General features: G+C 43.5%; 1 protein-coding gene across 1 annotated transcript in view; it reads right to left on the reverse strand.

Moving 5' to 3' along the window:
* Positions 1-19,029, reverse strand: part of znf827 (zinc finger protein 827) — a 110,237-nt gene extending 91,208 nt beyond the window's left edge. The window contains exon 1 of the mRNA XM_072462525.1: positions 18,593-19,029. Within this exon, the coding sequence (XP_072318626.1) occupies positions 18,593-18,635 (43 nt within the window). The 5' untranslated portion in view covers positions 18,636-19,029. The remainder of the gene's footprint in view (positions 1-18,592) is intronic.
* Between the last annotated feature and the right edge of the window lie 4,264 nt (positions 19,030-23,293).

Here is a 23,293-nt window from a genome sequence, read left to right on the forward strand (position 1 = left end):
AGTGAGAGGGGCGGGGCACTTTCACGGTCTTTCCCAAGAAAATAATATATTACTTTATTTACAGTGAGAAATTAAATAATGACTACTTTTTGCTTTTCCAATTTTGGTTTGAAAAAACAAAAATGGGTCAATTTCTGATATTGGAGTTCCCATTTCATAACAAAACTCAACTGTCCAGCAGATACAGGGGCTGTGGAGCCCAAAGGGAAGACCTCTGCTTTCATCACTCCAGCGGACATAGACGGCTTGTCACTTGTAAAAAAAAAAATGGAGGAACTTAAGGTTTAAATAAGGGTTTTAGCTCTTAATAACCTGGGAACTAGGCCCTGGCTCTGTGGAGAAACACAAACTGATTCTTCTCAATTTGTTTTAAAATTACACAATTCACTCTTGTTACACCAATATGATAAAACATAAAACACAGAATTATAGCAATCATAACAGAACAACAACAGATTAGAAACTGAACATCTAAGATAGACATAAGCAGTGCTGTATGCATTTTTATTTGGAATGTAGAAAACACTTAATAATCGTGATGATAATAATGATAATGATTATGATGGATTGATAGATTAATAGATATTCCACCTGGGCATAATACAACAATTGAATTACATTTTAAACAATTGAATTACATTTTAAATGTAATTCAATTGACTTTATTGCGTCCGAGATGCCGTAGCTCCATGTCTCTGTGCAGTCGTTTGTGTGTCTGAGATGCCGTAGCTCCATGTCTCTGCGCAGTCGTTTGTGTGTCTGAGATGCCGTAGCTCCATGTCTCTGTGCAGTCGTTTGTGTGTCTGAGATGCCGTAGCTCCATGTCTCTGCGCAGTCGTTTGTGTGTCTGAGATGCCGTAGCTCCATGTCTCTGTGCAGTCGTTTGTGTGTCTGAGATGCCGTAGCTCCATGTCTCTGAGATGCCGTAGCTCCATGTCTCTGTGCAGTCGTTTGTGTGTCTGAGATGCCGTAGCTCCATGTCTCTGTGCAGTCGTTTGTGTGTCCGAGATGCTGTAGCTCCATGTCTCTGTGGTCGTTTGTGTGTCTGAGATGCCGTAGCTCCATGTCTCTGTAGTCGTTTGTGTGTCTGAGATGCCGTAGCTCCATGTCTCTGTAGTCGTTTGTGTGTCTGAGATGTCGTAGCTCCATGTCTCTGTGCAGTCGTTTGTGTGTCCGAGATGCTGTAGCTCCATGTCTCTGTGGTCGTTTGTGTGTCTGAGATGCCGTAGCTCCATGTCTCTGTAGTCGTTTGTGTGTCTGAGATGCCGTAGCTCCATGTCTCTGTAGTCGTTTGTGTGTCTGAGATGCCGTAGCTCCATGTCTCTGTAGTCGTTTGTGTGTCTGAGATGTCGTAGCTCCATGTCTCTGTAGTCGTTTGTGTGTCTGAGATGTCGTAGCTCCATGTCTCTGTGCAGTCGTTTGTGTGTCCGAGATGCTGTAGCTCCATGTCTCTGTAGTCGTTTGTGTGTCTGAGATGTCGTAGCTCCATGTCTCTGTGCAGTCGTTTGTGTGTCTGAGATGTCGTAGCTCCATGTCTCTGTGCAGTCGTTTGTGTGTCCGAGATGCCGTGGTGCAGCTGAATGCAGCTCCAGAGTGAGTGTTGCTCTGACTGAGACGTCGCTGGATTTAAATACTCTGAACTTGGCTAAACTCGATAATAAAAGTTAACTTCAGCACAGATCACACCAGGGCCAATATAGGACTTTTTTTTAGAACGCAAGTTATCAGCTGTCCCCGTCAGTGGGACAGCGACAGCAGCGGCAGCAGCAGTGGCAGTGAACCTATTCCGCTGAAAAAAAGTTTAGTGGCGCGGCCAGGTATAAGTCATGATTTAAAAACAGAGTGGACACAGTCCCACGCTTGTATCATAGAGAAAGCAGAGAAACATAGTTTTCAATGCACAGTTTGCAATCGGAGCGTCAGTTGCATCGACAGCAAAGGCCATAAAGATTTTGAAAAACAAATCTCTTCAAACGTATCTATCCGTCAGTGGTTCAACTCAAACTCAAAGAAGAAGCCTACGGGGCCATCCATTTAGTATGTACGCATCATGGGGAGGGGGGGTCAAAAATTGGCCAATTCTTCTATGTACACAGTGCTTAAAAATGTGTAGGGGGGCGTGTCTAAATCTCACGCATAGCCTCCTTGATAAGTTGACAGCTATGTTAGCTTGTGAAATGCTAACACAGCACTGTAAACATTGGCCCTGTCCTCTGGCTTCTGTAAAGTGAGTGTAGCTGTATCGTGTTTACTGGACTCACATTCACATGTAAACGAGTTGTGAAAAGAGACGTTAAAGGTCTGTAATTGGTCACATTTATAGAGCACTTTTCTACCTTCAAGGTACTCAAAGTACTTTACATCAAGGAACCAGTTCTTGTCCAAGAACACAACTGCAGGTTTCACATGAGGCAACTGCAATCGCACCGCCAACCTGTGGGTCAGGGCATCTGAGCGCTCTACCAGGGTGTTCATGTCGAGAGCGGGATTCACACATTCGGCATTTACGCATTTAAAATAGAAAGAATTAGGCTAATCACACCTTCAGACTCATGAATTCAGTTCAATAATTGAAGTATATCAAAAAGATAAACTTTCAGCCTTTAAAACTCACTGAAAGGTAGAATATCACTAAATGTCTCCTTTTATTTCATTTTTGTACTATTTATTTTACATGACTAAGTATATCAGCAGTTATAGCGACTATAGACACGTCCGACCCTCTTTTAAATGGGTGTCATATCGGAACCCCAAAATCCATATCGGGCGGGCCCCACCACATATCACAAGGTACTACTGCGGAGTTACTGCACATAAGCCATTACAGTTTGTTGTACAACACAGACATATGCAAAAGAGTCAAAAGAGATCAGCATAGATTTAACAACCCTGTATTAGTGGGTATTAGACCAGTAGCATGGATCTAATCCCAGCATTCAAAGCTTAACACCAGCTCAACTCATCAATATGTCCCTTAGTGACCAGCCTGCACTGAACTGGAGCAATTCGAAATTCCCATTAAGAAAAAGCCATAAGCAAGTTATTGTGGATATTCTGAATAACAATGGGGAAAAAAAACAACCATGAAATGAAGCAGGCCTGGCTGACCACCACAAGTAACTTATTCATAAGCCAGGTGGGGGTCTTTTTCAAGGAAACACCGGCCTTAACTTTCCTTGACCTATTATTGCAACAGCTGGGCAAAGATAAATGTGTCAGTGTACTATAGAAATACATCCTACACACATAGAAAAATGCCCTTATTAGGTTGGATATTCAATTGAACAAAAAGGTGTTGTGTGTCAAATCACCGGACTGGACTGTTGTATAAATGTATATGAAAAAAAAGGCATGTGTGGGTGGCATCCATCTTTGTGCAGTGAAAGGGAACATGCTATCTAATGCTATTTAATGCTACATCCGGTTCACATACAGGGACACGCGTTTGATCTGTAGCTATTTTATGATTCGTTCACCTCATCTGCTTTAAACGGTAAGTTCAAATGCAGAATTATGGCCTTCGTGACATGCTAGTCAGAATGAGAATATCTATTCTTCTATTATATCTATTTTGAACCCACACACAGATCCTTTCTGACGGACTGATTTCAACATGCACACACAACGCCTCGCTCTTACTTTTTGGATGAGTTTGTGAAATAAAAGTTCTTAATTAAAACTAAAACAGCCATTTATTCCAAAGCAGGAGTAGGTATAACTTTGGTGTTTTCTGAGCTCGCTCTTCGGCTCCCGTCACATCAGTTTACACACGTCTTTTTCTCCACTACGAGAGTGATTGCGCATTAAACGTTACATGAACAAGACCAATAAATGTGTTCTCCTGCCTGTGCTTTAGTTGCATTAAGAGAAAGTTAACAGCCTATTGAGTCAAAATACCAAAGCACCAATTTGTAAAAACATCAATTATAAGTAATCCCATCAAAATAAAGTCTGTGTATTTACTTTGCAAATCCGAGCATTGTTCATGCTCTCTTTTCGGTTTGGTGCTGGTTCTGAAGCTCTGAAGTCGGACGCTGGCAGAGTGGGCGGAGCTGTGAAAGTGCTGTGCAACTCTCGTAACTCTTGAACCCCTTTAATATACTCCATGAGCCTTGACCTATACGTCTCCTTTAGCATTCGTAAACACTTGCACGATTTAATGTCTTTTATGTGGCAATCAAGGGAAGCTTTAAAATGAAGGTCCACATTTATTAGGATGAAGTTGTGTCTTCAATACAATAAGTCTGACGGAGGTATTGGATGATAGAACTAAATCTTTGAGAAGGAAGACAACGTTAGAAGAAATAAGAAGTTTAGACCATCCATATCTTTAACCCCGGTGGAATACGGGGGAGAAACGACAAAGAGGACCAGGCTTCCAGTTCACACATCGGACAGCCCACCACTCTGAGCGCTCTGCCGGTCTCCTCCGTCCAACCTTCCTTTTATTAAGGACCATACACTAGTTACACATGAACCAGCCTCCCCTAAGAGGAAAAGGTCACTGGTACAGGTCACATACAGGACAGCTGGCCCACACTTTTAATACATCTCAGCACTTTACACTGTTGACATAGACTGTTGGTAGTGAAGTTAACAAGTTAGTTAGTCCTGTCGTTGCGAAGCAAGTTAGATATTTCCATCTGTTTTTGTCTTTCATAAGAAACTGCTCCGTCTGCAAACAGCTCACACACTTAGAATCACTTCTTAGACTTTTAAGCAAACTAAATGTTAAGCATAATATACATGTGTCGGTGTAATCCCTCATTCGTCCAGGCGTGTTCCATAGTAGAAAAAGCTTCAGTTGTAGTCATCTGGACTCAGTTAGAAAAAATAGACGTTTCGACTCTCATCCAAGAGTCATTGTAGATACAAGAGGGGAGTTTCTGTTGAAACAAACAACTCTTGCTACTTCAGGAAGGCTCCGCCCAATGGGCGGGTCTTACCACAGAACAGTATTAATATCGGAGTTCTCGATCTAAATTCTTTTATTGACAATGACTCTTGGATGCGAGTCGAAAGGTCTATTTTTTCTAACTGAGTCCAGATGACTACAACTGAAGCTTTTTCTACCATAATATACATGATACATTAGTAAGATAAAATACATAAATCCAACATTGGATCATTATCGGGAGAACCGTGGTCAATACCCAATCTATTTAATGTTGTGACGTCGAAACAGATGTTTTTGTTAAGCTCGATCTGATCTCCATTATCTGGGCTGTGATCCATCGTTTGAGAACCACCGCTTTAAACAAACATTTCAGAATAAAACATTGTCATAACCATCCGGATTAAGCTTAATGGCACGACACAACACAACAGAACTACAATCATCAACAACTCCCCTTTTGAGACCAAACCCCACATTTATTCACCAAACTACTGCCTAGACTTTCCACGGCTCGACTCTGTGGAAATAGTTGAATCAGGTTCAGTTCGCAGTAGCCCCCAAGTCTCATGTTCAACCCCCCCGAGAAACACACAAGGAAACAGAAACATGGACGATGGCGGAGATGCCTTTCAATGGAGGGACTCTATGGCGGATGCAAGGCCCGACAACAACGCCCGACACAACCCGCGCAGACCAAAAGAATATGTCGTAATCAGTTGGCGGTAATCCAATGCGGCTCAGGTAATACAAAGACGAGGTTACGAAGGAAAAACTCTTCCACTTTGGAGTTTCAGCCAAAAATGTCTCGCGCGTACGATGCAAAAGTGGCCCACTAAAAACGTATAAAGGTTTCACACAAAAACAACTTTCAATTTCATTTGTTTGTCATATTTTCAACGTGGAGAAGCGCACAAGGTCTTAACTACAGGCTTTGTTTTCATTATCTTGAAAGACAATAAACTTGACAGCTTTAAGGAGATCTACTGTATTTCTTCCTAACACGGATATTTCGAAGGGTACAATCCATATTTTCTCCGCAAGGTTAAATACCTTCTTTAGGGCGGTGCTAGAAGTGAAGAACCTTGGCCCGCAGCGTGTGCTTTGTGGCATGCCGGGGCTTCAGACAGAGGTGATTTTGTGCACACGGGGAAGTGGAGTGTGCGTGTGCGCGTGCGTGTGCGTGACGTCCATGCATTGTTTGTAAATCGGCCTATTGGCAAAAGGGACACTGTGCTCTGCAGACGTAGCCGACAGCCGAGCGGTGGACACAAAGCGAAGTCCGGGGGGGGAGAAAAAGAGACGAGGTGACTCTATACGTACATGTGTGTAAAGGAAGAAGAGACACCTAGGTAGAGTGTATAATAAAGTGAATCTGAAAGGACTCGAGGGGGAGACGAGGGAATATTCACGATGCCTTTTTTCCCTTTGTTTTTTTTTTCATGGCAGAAGAAGCTTTGATAGTTGTTTGGCAGAGGTGCCCAAAGCAATGCCTGCGTACGTTTTAGCCTGTCACTTAGGACGGGGACACTAATAAGGCTTGGTCCCGGTCCCTGCCCTGGAAAAGGGGGGAGCACTTTCAGACCATTATAAAAAAAAAAAAAAGAAGAAAAAAAGAAAAAGGAAGAAGCGTAAAAGCGTAAAAGCAGCAGCAAGAGGGGGAGAGGAATTGCAGTGGCACAGCAGGAAATGCTAACCGCTAACCTCATTTACATGCAGGTCCAGGGAGAACGGGGGGGGGGGGGGGAGCTTATTCCGTTTCCAATCTCCATGTTAAATGCTGGCCAGGGCAGCTGATGGGAATGAGAGGCATTGTTCGCCCCATGCTGCTCTTTCTCTCTGCGTTACACCTTTTTCTTCCAAGGAATAAAAAAAAAAAAAAAAGAGATTACCAGGGCAATGTCAATGTCAATCTGGAATCCATATGAACCTGATGTGCGATGCATGCGACTGTTTACTGTGAGCGGATCATAGTGCACCCAAACCACGCGAGGTCTCTCTGCTCCGTCATAGCCAGGTTGTAACCCGAGGCTGCCGCATTCAAAGCCATCCTTCACCCACCCCGAGTCTGTTCTGTGGCATAATGATTGCTATGACAACCATCACTTAAAGCCACGGGTAGGTGGAGGAGAGATGTCAGCTTCTCGTCTCCCTCTCCTGATGATCTCATTTCTGGCTGGCAGGTACAACAAGGTCAAACCACTGAAACTGGAAAAGTGGCAGCTTGCTACATGCAAATGACAGAAGCCGGTTTCCAAACAATTCCACGGCCCTGTCCAAAATCGACTTCTCTGCTACAAAAAAGGTAGTTGATTTAAAAAAGAGAGAGAGCGAGAAAAAAAACATCAGGGGTGTCAGAGTGTGTGTGAGGGATGGTTGTCTTTGGCCGGCACAAAGTCTGGTGGTGCGTGCCAAATTAGGTTTTTAAACGTTTTTTTTTCTGCGAGGATTTGCGCTAATCTAGAAAACCTTCTGGAGGAAGTGCAAATACATCTGCCGCTGACCACTCCCCTGTAGAGTATGAGGGATTAATGACATGGCAATCTGAACTAACATGGCCCCCGTTCAAAACACTCTCGGGGAGTGGGAACATACGGCCCGATCATGAGCCAGGCCATCTGATTCACTTCACGAGGAACCCCCCATTCAGTCGTTCGGAGCACTGCCCGGTCTGATTTCACTTCATTTCTTCTCATTCAAGCCACTCTAGCGGTCACAACAGGACAGAATGAACAACGGCGTTACGAGCTGGTCACAAGGGCATAAGCGAGTCTCCAAGTGCCCAGGGTCAACAATGCAAGGTTTGTGTAGCAGTGTATGAAAATGCTAACTCAGCAGTATTAGGTCATGGTTGGGTCAAAGCAATGCAACATATAGTCAATATTTTGAATTAATCAGATGGTTAATCACATTTTTGTGTACTGTTGCCACTTTTATCCTCTTTTCAGTTTATATATACCATATTTTCCGGACTATACGTCGCATTTTTGGGGGAAATTTATTTGATAAAATCCAAGAACAGACATTTAATCTTGAAATGCAATTTAAAATAATAGCAGATTAGAGAACATGGTGAATAGGTGTACGTATGCTAACGCTAACACCTTCAGCTACATGACGCACAGACAGAACTGTGGTAAGTGTCTGGTATGTTAACGTAACATTAACAGTTATTCAGATAACTATAGCATAAAGAACATGCTAACAAGTTTACCAAAGCATCAGTTTTACCCCAAATCACTAAATCCATTGAATTCTTCTTCCTCTGTGTCACTTCTAAACAACTCCACAAACTCTGGAGGTAGAGGAAGTGCAGATTCTTCTTCTGAGTCGCTTAGAGCCTAGAGCGCCCTCTTGCAGTTGCCAGTGTGAAAATAACGAATATCACAGTCGCTCTGGAGTATAAGTCGCACCCCGGCCAAAACTATGAAAAAAGGTGCGACCTATAGTCCGGAAAATACGGTAATAAGCGACTTAGCGTCCTCCTATGGCAAATGAACATTTCTATCCCATTATTTCTTGGGTCTCTTTTGTCAAGACATAGCAGGTATGCAGAAACAAAACGACATTTGAAATACTTGTGTTTAATTTGCAGAAAAGAGCTTTCACCCGTACTACATTGTAATGCCATAAGATTGTGACTCATGTGGTTAAATGCTAAGGGATCACGCTAAGGTTTCAATATAGACAGCAATGCTTATACATATTCCAAGAAGAAAGCTAGTCAGCATTATCCTAAAATATTTAAGAATATAAGGGACATGAATTTAAGCTAAAAAGTGTGTCAGTGTCAGTGTCAGTGAATTTGCAACTAATTAATGTAGTGTAGAGCAAGAATGCAAATTAGCCATGTGGAGCCTTTTAAAAGTCCTTTCACACAGTTTTAGTTAAGAGAAATGCCAAAAGACTAATATTTTTCCTCAACACGTTTGGTTGGATAAAGTGGGGTTGAGAGAGAAGATTGAACTATTATTCTACTAAAAACTATTATTTGAACGATATATTTTGTGTTTAAACTACTGCAAGTACACGTCCCCCCATCTGTAAGCCAATCTATGGAAGGGGAAATAAAAATAAAATGGGGTACAAACAGGATCTTGGTGACAACGGGTTTGATGGAGAATAAATTATGTCGGAAGAATAGTTGTTTGGGGGTCTATTGTCCTACTGTCCATCAACCACACTCCCACTTGATTAAAAAGTGGCTGATGACTGTCAAATGCATGTTCCATTTTTAGTTTATTGTGTGAATTGAATTTCCCTCTTTTTTAGACTTTCTATTGTAAAAAAAAGGCAACATAAAATACTGAGGCACTGTATTTGTGAGGCACGGTGCAGCATCCACGAGACTTGATAGTATAATCTTGCTCTTTTCAGTAGATTGGTGTGGCCAGCCCAGAACAGTGGACAGGCTAGCACCTTTCATTGGCAACCACAGTAGTCCTAGTGTGTGGAAATGTGTGAATGAGGGAATAAGAGGCACTAAAAAGCACTTTAGGTGTTGCTATAGTAGTAACTGCAATTCATTAATACGTTAGCCTCCAAGACACAGAGCCACAGACCAAATCAAGACTTACCTAGATCTCTGACATCATAAATAACAAAGCTGTTCTCTGACATGACATGCCATCACTGATTTTAACTTCTGGATTTTTGTCCCTCAGCCAAAACCAGCTCTCATTTGTGAGGTGATATATTGTTTCCCAGGAGAGCTTTCAAAACCTTATGGTCACACTATTGTGTGTCTGCAGCAGCCCCTCCTCCACTGTACTTTTAATCTGCCTATAAAATTGATCTGGTGTCCCAAAAGCTGCAGACACACAGCTGTTAGTCTGGCTAGTTAAAGACATTAGCCTTCCCTGCGCCTTTGCTTTGACTGCCTAAAAGTGGAAATAGTTCCACAGCGGGGCAGGAGAGGTTTAGGAGCCTGGCTAGTGCTCTAAAGGCTAACTGGAGCCAGGCAGCATGAGAGCGAATGACTGTGTGCATGTGTAAGAGGCCTACTGCCCTCCTCTGCCCACACAGGAAGTGAGGTCATCTCATAGCACCGCACTGTGCAGAGTGCACTCAATGAGGGCGACAGAGCTCACCATTTTGGCTTCAAGCCACCTCCAGTCCTTTTGTTAAACCTACAAATTATTGTGTCTTTATGTCTATTGATCACATCGCATTGGTATAGTCAAAGGTAGAGTCAAAAGGTAAAGAATATAAAACTAAAACACAAGCTACCTGGATCAAAACGCTGTTAATACAGATCTAAAATTCTTCGGCCTAGAGTCACTCATTGGAGACAAGAGCAGAATTTCTTGAAATATCAAGAATGAGATTTTAATGTGTTTCTAGGAGTGAAGTGAATAAATCACATGGCTGTTTAGAGCAGGCGTCTGGCACGACTGGCCAGCTCCCTCCCCAGACCAGCACCTCCTCCTCATGCTCTCATCTCTCCTGCCTGTTAAAGGCTTGTCCTGCAGGGCCTGGATGCACTTGTGTGGTACAACAACAGAGAAACCGCCCAAAGCTCTTAACAGCTCTTCCTCTCCACTTCCTCCCTCCCTCCATCTCCACTGCTACCACCACTCTGCTCTGTCTTTCCCAGCTGCACCGGCGAGCTGTTCCGTATGAACTGCTGCCAGCTGAAAGCCTGCTACTCCTGTGAGATTGCCATTACTCAGTGCAAGCAGGCTCCGCGTAGCCAAAGGGCTGCTCTCCGAGCTGTAGATCTCCATGTTGTGACTTGTCAACACGGGAAAAATCGTTACCAAGGCTCAGGCACTTCCACTGCACTCAGAGGGGGTCCTGATTGAGACCTGGCAGACAGACAGGTACTGTACTGCAGGTAGAGGGACTACTGTGGTTGCCTGGATTTATGTCACACTTTCAAAATAACAGAATAGGGAATTCAATTATTTCTACTCAATACAGAATTTTCTTCAATGAAAAATGAAGATAAAACTAAAGGTTTGATCCACATAATTCACATTTAAAGTAGTGAATCTGAACATCTATTTATTTACCTTTACAGAATTAGAATCGGGCGCGATTAGGCGTCTGCGGTCCGTACGTAGCTTAAAGGATGAAGAGCTAACTTGAAAAACTAACTGCACTGTGGCACCTACTGCTCCTCACAGGTTTCCCCAGCGATGTATTGAACGAGGGATTTCCCTACAGAGATAATAAGGCCCCATACTCAGCGGATAATTCAAATCAATCTTTTTACTGGTATGAGACTACAGTAGGTCCGACATGCCGAGGTCCGACATGCCGAGGTCCGACATGCCGAGGTCCGACATGCCGAGGTCCGACATGCCGAGGTCCGACATGCCGAGGTCCGACATGCTCAGGTCCGACATGCTCAGGTCCGACATGCTCAGGTCCGACATGCTCAGGTCCGACATGCTCAGGTCCGACATGTTTTTTGGGCAACATGGTAGTAATGAATTCACAATCAAAGAGCAGATTGTTTGGTATTAAATTATGGGATGCAACAGAGTGCCAAAAGAGTGTGTATCTTCCCTGTGGAGGTCTCGGCCTCAAGATGCTGCCCAATACTACAATCATTATTACCAGAGCTGCACGCTTGTCTTACAGGTCAAACTTGTCTTCCACATTTGTCTCCAAAATATTCAGTCATGCTCGAATGTACCGGGATCTGCACCACATCTCGAAATGCTAAAGAAATTATTCAATTAATGAACCATACATATTTGAAAGAGATCAAGACCTATTTGAAACCAAGGAATCAACCGTTCAACATGGAAAAACACAAATCTTACATGGAAAAAAATGCACTCCGAAGTTGAAATCGCGAGAAAAAGTGAGAAATGTGTCAAGTTGTAAATGAAAACTAAAATGTTCTTAAAAATATAGTAATTCAGACAACAACAACAAAAACTTGCGGTCAAATTCATCTAGTAGCCTTTTCCCTTTGCCTGCCAGTAACTTCCTTTCAAACGAGCCCCTTTAAAAAGTACATTAGCAAGTTAAAATGTTCCAGCTCACTCGCTAAATGTAAATGTGCTCTTATGGACGGTGTACGGCGAGGTGAGCCCCCGCTACTTTGTCTCGCTGCCCTTTAATTCATTTCTAACTTAAAGGCTGTGTATCATTATTCGCTTGAGCTCCACTCGGGGTGACACCGCCAGGGTACCCGAGCCCCATCCACCCAGGGCTCGCATGTCGGCGGCGCTGGTGGTGCGAGCGCGCTGGCGGTGGAGGTGAGGGATTCTTGGCAGAAATTCCCCGCCATTTTTTTATGCCAGGAGTGAAATGGAAACCTCTTCTCATTTTCCCTTTCCTCTTAATCCAATGTTTTCAGGCCCCGGCCGCACCAAGGTCATTATAATCATAGCGAGTGGAAGGGAGCCAGTGACCCGCCATTACAGTAAGGTAGAGAGCCACCCAGTCACTCGGCTATTGGCTGCTGAAGGAGGCGAAGAGGATACGTGCGTGAATGTTCAAAATGGCATTTTATTTCATTGCTCCCGTTTCAAATGTAGATAATTGTGGGCAGGGTGAACTGACGCCGAGTGCCCCCCATACGTTTAAAGGTTGCGGTCTTCATTATCCGACTCAGAATATGTTCATTGGACACACTTACGGGTACAAATCTAGAGGACGACGATGAAAGGTTGCGTTGGTAAGCAGATGTTTAGCAAGGGTGCCGTCTTTTCATGCACAACTGTTCGTAGAATTGTTTAAAGGTGCACTGTGTAACGCTTATAACGCAGGGGTGAGAGTGTCTGGAGAAAAATATATGCTAAAACGTGTCTTTAAATGTATTTTACTTCGGGTTTAAGTATCAGACACAGGTGAAACAACAGTAACGACACACAATTCTCTCTTATGTGCAGAAATATCACTTCATACATGTATTCAGACATTTATAGCATATGTTTTTGCTTTTACCTATTTAATCAGCTCTTCTTGCAGTGCGTTTTATCATAAACCACTCACATTATCTCCGAAACAACACTCACGATATAACTGATGTTTCAATTCGACTCTATTATGAAGATGTTATTGCGTCGCCGAGATCTTTGCACGGCGCGGCAATGAATCTCGCACATTTCCGCAGCGACATGCAGGTAAAGTCACACAGAGTTACAGGTCGGCACTGTGGAGACGAGACCCGTGTTTGTTGATGCCATAGTGTGGAACATTCCGGGCAAAGTTGGACTCCCAACAGAAAAAGCTAGTGCGTCTCTAAAACGTATACAAGACCTAGGCACAATTAGGAAAATGCCTACCTCAATTTAAAAGTAAAAGAAAGTAGTGATGTAGAAAACGATCATCTATAACAATCGATCAAAAAGTGGATTATGTTTGGAAAGAACGTCTTGGGCAGTTTGGGGTCTTTCTGTGTAGTGCTTCGGTTTCCCCGCACCTAAACACCAAAAACATGTACAACAGACTCCCCTCTGAAAATGAGGCACGGTCCGGGTTAAATGAAAAATAAAATCAATCAAAATGGCGGTTACCTGGCCAACTCTTACAATTGGCACAACTGTATCTTCAGGCTTTTTCATTTGCTTGTACCAAAATGAGCCTTCCAAACTGAACAATGTCCCAAAATCAGACGTTCGCAGCCAGCATTTTTTAAGGATCACCCTCCCTCTCTCCATCTCTCTCTCCTTTTCAAATTAAAAAACAAACAGATGTTCTTTTTTTACCCGTCACTTCAAACACCTGAATGCAAAACAATATTTCCCATCACCGCTACAAACAAATTAAACAAAATTTCAATATGCATTTATTGAAACAGATTTTTTCCTCCCCGTGATTTGACAGCACATCACCCAAAGCCGGGACGTTTTAATGACAAATTCCACAATCTTACTTACTTTCTAATCCAAATCCTACAGAAACAAGCGCAAAACACTTTCCCGCTTTAATTGAGCGTAATAACACAGGGCTACGCAAACAATAACACCGCGCAAGGTCATATAAAAACGGCACTTTTCGTCGTGGCACCAAAGGTCATGTTTACTTGTAAGAGTGAAGGCGCCATACTGCACGCTGACCTCCATCGCCGGCTTATGTACCCGGGCGACACGCGCGCGCTAACTCGGACACGCACGTGCCCACGGGTCGCCTGTTTCCCCACGTGTGTGCGCTCCACCGGGGCCACAGGCGACCGGGCGGGGCGCTGGACCAGGAGCTACGCGAGCCCTATCTCCAGGCGTGAAGATAAAGCACCTCTAGCATTAAAGCCGCTGTATTAGCTTGGCCTTTCTCGTCGCAGATGAAGAGATTCGAGGCTCGATATTGTGCGCCTTTTTTTTTTTTTTTTTCCTAGGCTGGCACGCCGCTTGGGTGTTGTTGGCTGAATAATAAAACCACACAGACTGACAGCGAATGGCATGAGGTGACACTTCCATTCTAGAGTGGGAAGATCCAAAACAAGGCACAAAAAGCTTCTGACAAATTTGTACTTTCGAGTGACAGTTTGTTGACTGAGTGTGTAGGCAAGTCCAAGAATCAGGGAAGACATTACTTTGGGGTCTGAAGCGGGAAGGCACACAGCAGCGCAGTGAGAGGAGTTTGTTACAGGCCAATTATAAAAGCGGGTTTAATTGAAATATAGTGACGTGCGAGAAAAGAAAGTGACTGCTATAGACTGAACAAGACAAAGAGACTGAACAAGACTGAACGATCCTGTCATGAGGATTGACGCAGCCCATACCTTCTCCTCCACAACGCTCTTGGTAGCTTACATTTCAATGACTATACGTGCAACCAAGTACAATCCGCTTTTTACATAGTTTTTGGCCGGGGTGCGACTTATACTCAGGGGCGACTTATATGTGATATTATTTGTTATTTTCACACTGGCAACCGCATTTCACAAGAGAGCACTCTAGGCTCTAAGCGACGCAGTAGAAAAATCTGCACTTCCTCTACCTCTGGAGTTTGTGGAGTTTAGAAGTGACACAGAGGAAGAAGAATTCAATGGATTTAGTGATTTGGGGTAAAACTGATGCTTTGGTAAACTTGTTAGCATGTTCTTTATGCTATAGTTATCTGAAGAACTGTTAATATGTTACGTTAACATACCAGACACTTACCACAGTTCTGTCTGTGCGTCATGTAGCTGAAGGTGTTAGCGTTAGCATACGTACACCTATTCAACATGTTCTCTCGTCTGTTATTATTTTAAATTGCATTTCAAGATGAAATATATTTCCCCAAATGTCATGCTCCAGTGCGACTTATGTTGTGTTTTTTCTTCTCTATTATGCATTTTTTGGCTTTTGCGACTTGTACTGCGGAGTGACTTATAGTACGGAAAATACGGTACAAAATGACATTTGCAGATAGATGTGTTAAAAGAAAAACATTTTAGAAATGAGTCAGAAATTGAAAAATTAAATTTGAAGGAGAGGCTGTCCTGGTGCAACTGTAACATCTCAAAAATAGAAAATCATACAGAAAATGAAGGATTTGCATCACATTTTACAGGTATAACACTGTCACTGCTTGCACACCTCACGACCTGACAGGTAACACTGAGTCCTTAAAATCTATAAGGCCTTTACAAGCCCGCCTTTATAGTACTAATACTTTATAATGAAACAATATTTTCAGAAGCCTTCCCTAGAGAGATCAGCGAGGTGCTAAAACGTATTAAGTGAAAACTAAATTTACTTTTGGCTAAATTACCCAATTGCGTCAAAGGCAGAGCTGGTCATTCTAGCTATTTATATTTGTGTCCCTCTCGTGTCATCATATCCTACACAATGAGTCACGTCAAATGATCGAAACCTAACAACTTAGTCAAAACGATCTGTGATATATTTATATGTCAATGCCCGTATAAGCACAGACGGGCAAAAACGAGGAAATATTGTGCCAAATCGACTTCTAAGAGTGTTTAAACATGTTATAACCGTCGTATCTGCAGTGATTTATTCTCGTTTGAGTCATTCAAGACGCAATTGCATTGAAAATTGCAGTTTTTTCCTAGCCCCTCCCCCCCATACAGTACTTACTTAATGTTCTGCTACTTCTTCTTTTTTTCGTATGATTCAGCAGCATTTCTTTTGCCACGTTTGCCTAATTTAATCAATCACTCACTGCACTGTTCACTTTCTGCACTACATTTGTAAATGTAACTGTAAATTTTGTGTACATAGTTAAGTCTATTTTTATCTCTATATCCAATAGTAGATTTAAATTGTTTATCTTTTTGATTTGATATAGGTTGTTTTATGTTGCACCGAATCCCCAAAGCAAGTTCTTATGTGAATTCGAGGAGGAGGAGGAGGAGGAGGAGGAGGAGGAGGAGGAGAAGAAGGAGAAGAAGGAGAAGAAGGAGAAGAAGGAGAAGAAGGAGAAGAAGAAGAAGAAGAAGAAGAAGAAGAAGAAGAAGAAGAAGAAGAAGAAGAATACGGGTGAGGCAGGTGAGGCCCTGTGTTGTGATGACGTTTGCAGTGACGTCGTGAAAACGGGCCTGCGGAAATCAGCGCCGGAAGTTAGGAACAGACTTGTTACTTTAATGACTCAATTTAGATCAATACTGTAGATAAAGAAGTGTACAGCTTACAACTAGGTCAGTAGGGCAATATCAAATTTTAGTGTCACGATTATTAAGAGGAAAAACATCGCGATTTAACGATTATTTATTGGAGATCGTGACCGAACGACAGTGAAATATTACATTTTCTTTCGTATCTGTTATATATACAAATATGAACTTTATGAATGACAAAATGTGAACAAAAAAGCCTTATTTTAAAAGGTTGGTCTATTTTTGGGCTATATATATATATATTGCACAAAAAACACTTAATTCTGCTTCTAAAAACGGTCACAAGTATTATTTTGTGGTTCTTACCTAATAATATGTTATACCTACTAATCTTGACATCCCTTACGTGTTAGCATTAGCATAATACATCTTCTTTAAGCGGAAGTTGTGAGCGCTTCTTGCAGGTTGAGATGTACCGACAACAAAATCGCGTTGAAAAACAAGGTCAGGCGATGGGGGGGGGGGGGTTTGTAGAGTGGCACGCCGGACTCGCGTCACCCTCCGAGCAGAACCACGTGCCACTCTTCAAATCGCCCGAAGAACCCGCTGTACAAATAGCCTCGCTCTCCTCCCGTCGGCTCGCTCGCACGCTCCCTCACAAAGAGGCTGCACTGACAGTCGCTCGTTGCACCCGCCGTCACCCCTCGTGCCCACCTCTGCGCCTCCGAGCAAGCGATGCAATTTCTCAAGTTCAATTTCGGGTCAGGCGCAGAAACAGTTGAAATTAACACCACGCAAAATGCCAACCCGGCATATTGTGTCGTACAATTTAAAAAAAAAATAAAAAATATTAAAAAAGAAGAAATGAATAATGCACTAAGACTGTCAGTAATGTTAATCTAAAGCAGGTACATGGGGGGCGAGGGGGGGGGGCAGTCATTCCATCAGACACCTTTCCACTTCAAAATAAAGTAAGGGGGACCATATTAAAAAAAGAGATAGTCTGATCATCGCTGTGACATTTAACAAAAGGCAGTGTCATAAGATAAATGTATCAGGACCTCGTTTATCTAAAGATGAATCACACACACACACACACATACACACACACGCCGTTTAATTATTCAGAGCATTTGCATACCAATATGACTAATGGAGTGCAACAAAACAAAAAAGAAAATACATCAAGAGCAAAAAAAAAAAAAATGTCACTCCGATAATTCCTTTAGTAATCACATGTCATTGCGTCCACAGAAGGGCTCCCCTAGCGGCGGGACGTCGGAAGTGCGCACCGATAACGGCACAATGCGAAGATACCGAGGGTCAAACGTACCAAGTATAAACTCAAATAAACACAAAAGAACAAGCCACGCGGGGGATACGGGTAGAGCACGCGCCGGGCAGTGCGTTTTAGCGCGGGGAAAATCGGTGTTGTGTGTGTTTTATTATTTTATTTTGCTGCCGTTTTCCTTTCGCCAACCGCGTTATTGATCGGAGTCTGTCTGCGACGTACGCGGCCGCGAAGAGGGGGAAAAACCCTGAACTTCAGGTGACCGACCGCGGCTCTGACACGGCCCCGCGCGCGGACGGGGAGGGCTGGAAGAACCGCACACGCACACGGGCTCCAGCTTCACGGTTACACTTTGAAAAGTCGTCGACAAACAAGCGCGAGAAGCAGAAGCGGCGGCGAAACTACCAGCGCAAAGTTACAAATACGACCGCGGACAGACGTGGAAGTTGCTCGATAGCGGCGAGGCTAGCGCGGACCGCGGGGTGTTCTGGGGGTGTTCTGGGGGTACTCGGGGGGTAGTCAGACTCCGGCTCCGTCTGATCCGACTGACCCTTCATTTTATTGCGGCCAGACTCCCAGAACCTCCCCTTTCTGCCCGAAAGCGACCGAGCAAACGGCGAGCACGTTACCGAGCGGGGCTCCGCCGCCGCGGTCCCCGCTCACGCATGACCGACACACACGTATGCCCCCGACGGCCACAACCTTGTAGCGGAACCGGACCTGAGCCGATTCCGCCCCGTGCATAAAAGCCACGTCTCGTTTGTCCGCCGCCGCCTCGCTGCCGTTGCCCGTCGCCAACAACATGGCTGCCTCGCTCGGACCTAAAAAGGGAGAAATAACCTACGCCGAGTCTTTTGTCTGTTTCACCTCTTTAACCCTAAACTACTGCGCAAAACACACGGAGCGCGGTCAAAATGCACGAAACGGCAGAAGCACTTACGTGAAGGCAGGCGCTTGGGTTGCTCCTGCTTCCTCCTTGGCATTTTCCCCCGTTTTTAATCACATTCTCGTCCTTGTTTAGGGATAAGAAGAAAAAAGGTTTTTCCCATTGAGACTGGAGGCGCCAGTGATGGCAGGGACTTGGTCGTGCACCTGGCTTTGCTCCTTTGCTGCTTTAAAGTGTATTGTTGGGAATGGAACACGGCGGAGGAGGTGCCGCTGTTGTTGTTGCCGTGTCTTGACTATGGCTGCTCTCGGTGCAAGTGTGTCTCCGAGCCCCTAACTAACACTAATGCAGGGATCAAAGGGCAGCAACAGCAGAGCAGACACACGCGCGCACGCACACGCGCGCACACACTCACGCATACTCACGGCCGCACGCGCACTCGCACACACGCAAACAGACTCCTGCGCTTACGTACGCACGCACGCACGCACGCACGCGGGGCGCGCGCCCCCGAGAGCGGCGCACGGACAAGGTGCCCCCGAGCTTCCAGGGTGTATTGCTGAACACAAAATGGATTTGAAAAGGCGTAATTCAGCGCAGAGACCATATTGATGGAGTCAAATTACATTGAGCTGATTTATGCGTCTGTGGAAACTGTACCAACCTGACGCACGCGCGCGAGAGCGTGTATGCAAATGAACAGGTGAAAATAGAGTCACATAGATGTGGCGTGGAACTCTGACCAGCTTCAGTTATGTCACAAATAAGGAACTATTTACACATTTAAAATACAATACAAGGGAAAAGAGGCTACTTTAAAAGTTTAGTCAAACATTAAAAGCTTAAATGTTGACAACGTTATGTGTTTTTAGCATTTTTAAAGTCTTGGCTGCATTTTAAAGCTGAACATAAACATATATTAGAGCTTAGCTCCTATGGCTGAATTGTCATTATAATTACATGGTAAAGCATTCTATATTTGAGTTGGCAGTGTGTGTGTCCCCACCACCCTCTGCTGCCAGCCCCCATGCTTCATACATGTCCAGCCACTAATTGCCTACCAAGACTCCCTCTATTAAAAGAACAACAAAAGACGCTGTGAGAGAAAACCAATATCAGCCCAGGTGGGGGAATAACAGGTGTCAGAGAAGTGTCCAGTAATTATCCCCGGCCATCTCTTGGTGAAAGTTGCCCGCTCCTTGTAGTGGCCAGAGCGTGTCCTCCTCCTCCTCCTCCTCCTCCTCCTCCTCCTCCTCCTCCTCCTCCTCCTCCTCCTCCTCCCTCCCGGCTGGGTGTTGGGGCTTTTTCACAGAGCAGCCTGTCCCCCGCTCCCTGCAGTTGGACTCCTCCAGGCTGCGTTCTGTTGGCCTGCCGCGTTCTTTCACACCTCGGCCGCGTGTGAGAGGAGCTGTGTCTTCTTCTTCTTCCTCTTCATCCATCCCTCCATCCTCTCCTCCCTCCTCCTCCAGTCCTCCTCTCTTGCCATGCCGTCCACCCACCCCCAGCGGAGGCGCAGGAGGCTCGTTACCGTGGCAATTAGTGAAAAGCCCAAATTAGCCCTCTTGGCTGTCCACAGGTGACAAAGACACTTTGCATTTCTGCTAATTAGGAAACAGAACAACATGATTAAATGGGGCTCTATCAGGAGGAGAGTGGACATAAACATGTTCCACGAATAGAAAAAGAAAATATATTATTGCATTTGTGGCATGCACGATGCAACACAGGGCATTAGCTTTTTATTTGAGAGCATAATGACCAGCATAATGCTCAGAATTACAATGTCTGTTTCTGTTTTTTCCATTTAAAATGAGACATGTTGACTTTTAAGAGCTTTTACCAATGTTACAACTGTTTTCTTTTCTCAAAGTTTAGAGTCATTCATGCAAGTTTGAGTCATTTTATTCACCTGTGTCCAAGACGCCACATCACGTCATTGCTATTAATGATATTTGTGTCTGAAACATGCTTTTATTTAGATAATATGAAAACTCCCCTTTTAAATTTTGAAATCGGGCCAAGTACCTCCTGGTTAGTGCTTGTGTGCCCCCTGTGTTGGTTGAGAAATACTGCCGTAAAGATAATATTTTTAAGTTTTCTTATATTATAACTATGTATCAGACAAAATAATAGCATGTCCTCTTTAACGTCAGCCCAGGTTTGTCTCTCACCTGCACTAATAACTAGACCTGCATGAGAATACAGCATATTAAACTTTTCCCGCATTGTTTCTACATGATTCCGGAGAGCAGAAAATATGCATATGGCAGGACCTCTTGATGTAGTCTTGAACAAGCCCAGGGAGTGTGTTCCACTGCTCACAAACTGTACATACTTCATTTTTACCTCAGGATAACTCGACTTGCGTTTGGAAACATAAGTTATCATCTGCACTTCCCCCTCTGTCTGTGTTATGCCTGATGACTATTAACTTACAGTGAAGTAAATAGAAAAGTTTGTGTACTTTACATTAAACGCCTGATACTGTAACTCTCACCATGACGTATGATTCAAATCAAAGCAAAATGTCTCTTATAAATCATGTCATTAGGTAAGTGGATCATGGCATTTCTGCTCTTTTGCAGGCGTGGGCCGTGGCATCTGCCTTATATGGAAGGACGTTTCAGTCCAAAATTTCCCATGTTTGGGAAGAGCATTATTCTCTCCAGGTAAGAATATATCATAGTCTTGTATGTTCCCACAGATGTATACCACATCAGTATAGGAGAAATAGAATGAAAACAATCCTCAATGGGGTTCGTAAATGTCTCGCATTAGTGAAAAGATTCATTTCATTTTTTAAAAACATATATTTATAAAATCCTTGTACGGTTTCTATAAGGCTTATCTTGAACTAGAATGGTGAATTGTATTGCAAAAGCCCTGCTGCCAGTGTGGAAGTTTACTACTCTGGCTACATGTTTTAGAGTATGATTATCCGTCTATAAAGAAGTATACAAGGTCCACGATACGATATCTATTCATTTATCTGTCTATATATCTGTCTGTCTCTCTGTCTGTCTGTCTATCTATCTGTCTGTCTCTCTGTCTGTCTATCCATCTATCTATCTATCTGTCTGTCTCTCTGTCTGTCTGTCTGTCTGTCCGTCTATCTATCTATCTATCCATCTATTATGGCTGTACTCAATATATCGACATCAAGATCTATCGTGAAAGACTGTATCGAGATGTCGTGATTCACTTTTAAACAACATAAAGACATCATGAATTGCAGAGTTCTACACTTCTTAACACACAGACTGCTGCATCAAGACTGAATCTGAAGAGCTGAACACGTGACTTAATCATTGGATGGTTGTATTCTGATATTAAAGATATTGTGAAAGGTGAAATCCCGGTGCATTTTGTTATTCTACTTCATCCAAACAGAAGACGTATCATATCAAGTGCTGATATTGATACTCCTATTGGGATTCGTATCGTATCGTGGACCTTGTATACTTCTTTATGCTATTGTTTTGAGATACAAGGCAATACCCAGGCCTTCTATCTTTCCATCCATTTATCAATTCAATGATGGAGCTTGGACACAGTATACACAAGCATAATCTCCTTATTACGTGTACTAATGTACATAATATTTGTATCCAGTCTTTCCTCCATAATTAGTACTGTAAGCTCATCATACCACACTCCTACCTCAATATATACATAAAAGTACACCACAGTGACCAGCCCACCACATCATTCCACTATAAAAGTCATCATTAACAGTAATAATCCTCTCCTAACGTGTGTCTAACGCGCCGCTTTCATTCCCAGTCGAGTTCAGTCGCCATGGCGAGGTCACAGTCCGCTCCGTGACCCCCGACAATGCCAGGCAGCTGAGGTAATGCCGGGCCGCCGCGCGCGCACGCTCCTTCCCGATTGTCGCTATGGCAACGACACGACACGACCCCGGCGCAGGGTTGAACCTAAAGGTCGCTCCTCATTGCTCGGGGACGAACGCGCGGGGCCATATTACCGGCGGCGGGCGCTCAGATTTCTTCCGCTCCCCACGCGCCGCGCGCTAATGCAAAAAGCGGCCTCTGAATGCGACAAAACACGTGCTCTTTGTGAGATTGTTCGAGCACGTTTTGTTCGGATCGTCATTAGACCCATTCGTCCTCTATTGGGAGATATTTTTGTCCGTTTCATTCTGTATTTCCTCATTGATGATGTTGGACACTTGAACCTTCTGAACACTGGAGGAGAGAACATCTGAAATGTCTGCACATGATTATCATTATGATCCAGGGTTATTCAGTAGAAATTAAATCAAATCTAGGGTTTTATGTAATCATAATTGTAATCGGAATGCATTATGTGCATATACTTCTGATGTTATTGCTCACTTGTCCATTTGAGCTTGTTAAATAATTAATTGTAGGTATTTGGCCTTGACGATGAGCCCATTTTATTTAATGTAAAAATAAATACCGTATTTTCCGGACTACAAGTCGCATCTTTTTTCATAGTTTTGGCCCGGGTGTGACATACTTATGTTTATACTTCTATACCTACACTCCGGAGCGACTTATATATGTGATATTATTTGTAATTTTCACACTTGCAACTGCATTTCATACTCCAGTGTGACTTATATATGTTTTTTTCTTCTCTATTATGCATTTTTTGGCTGGTGCGACTTATACTCCAGAAAATATGGATAAATAAAAATGTTAAAAAGGCATGGCTGTTGAAGTGAATGCATCGTTTGTCGCTTTAGGACTTAGGAGTAAAATGCAAGTTGTA

This window comes from Eucyclogobius newberryi, unplaced genomic scaffold (assembly GCF_026437365.1).
Source record: "Eucyclogobius newberryi isolate DKJ021-1_F unplaced genomic scaffold, fEucNew1.0.hap1 SCAF_4, whole genome shotgun sequence".
NCBI lineage: Eukaryota > Metazoa > Chordata > Actinopteri > Gobiiformes > Gobiidae > Eucyclogobius > Eucyclogobius newberryi.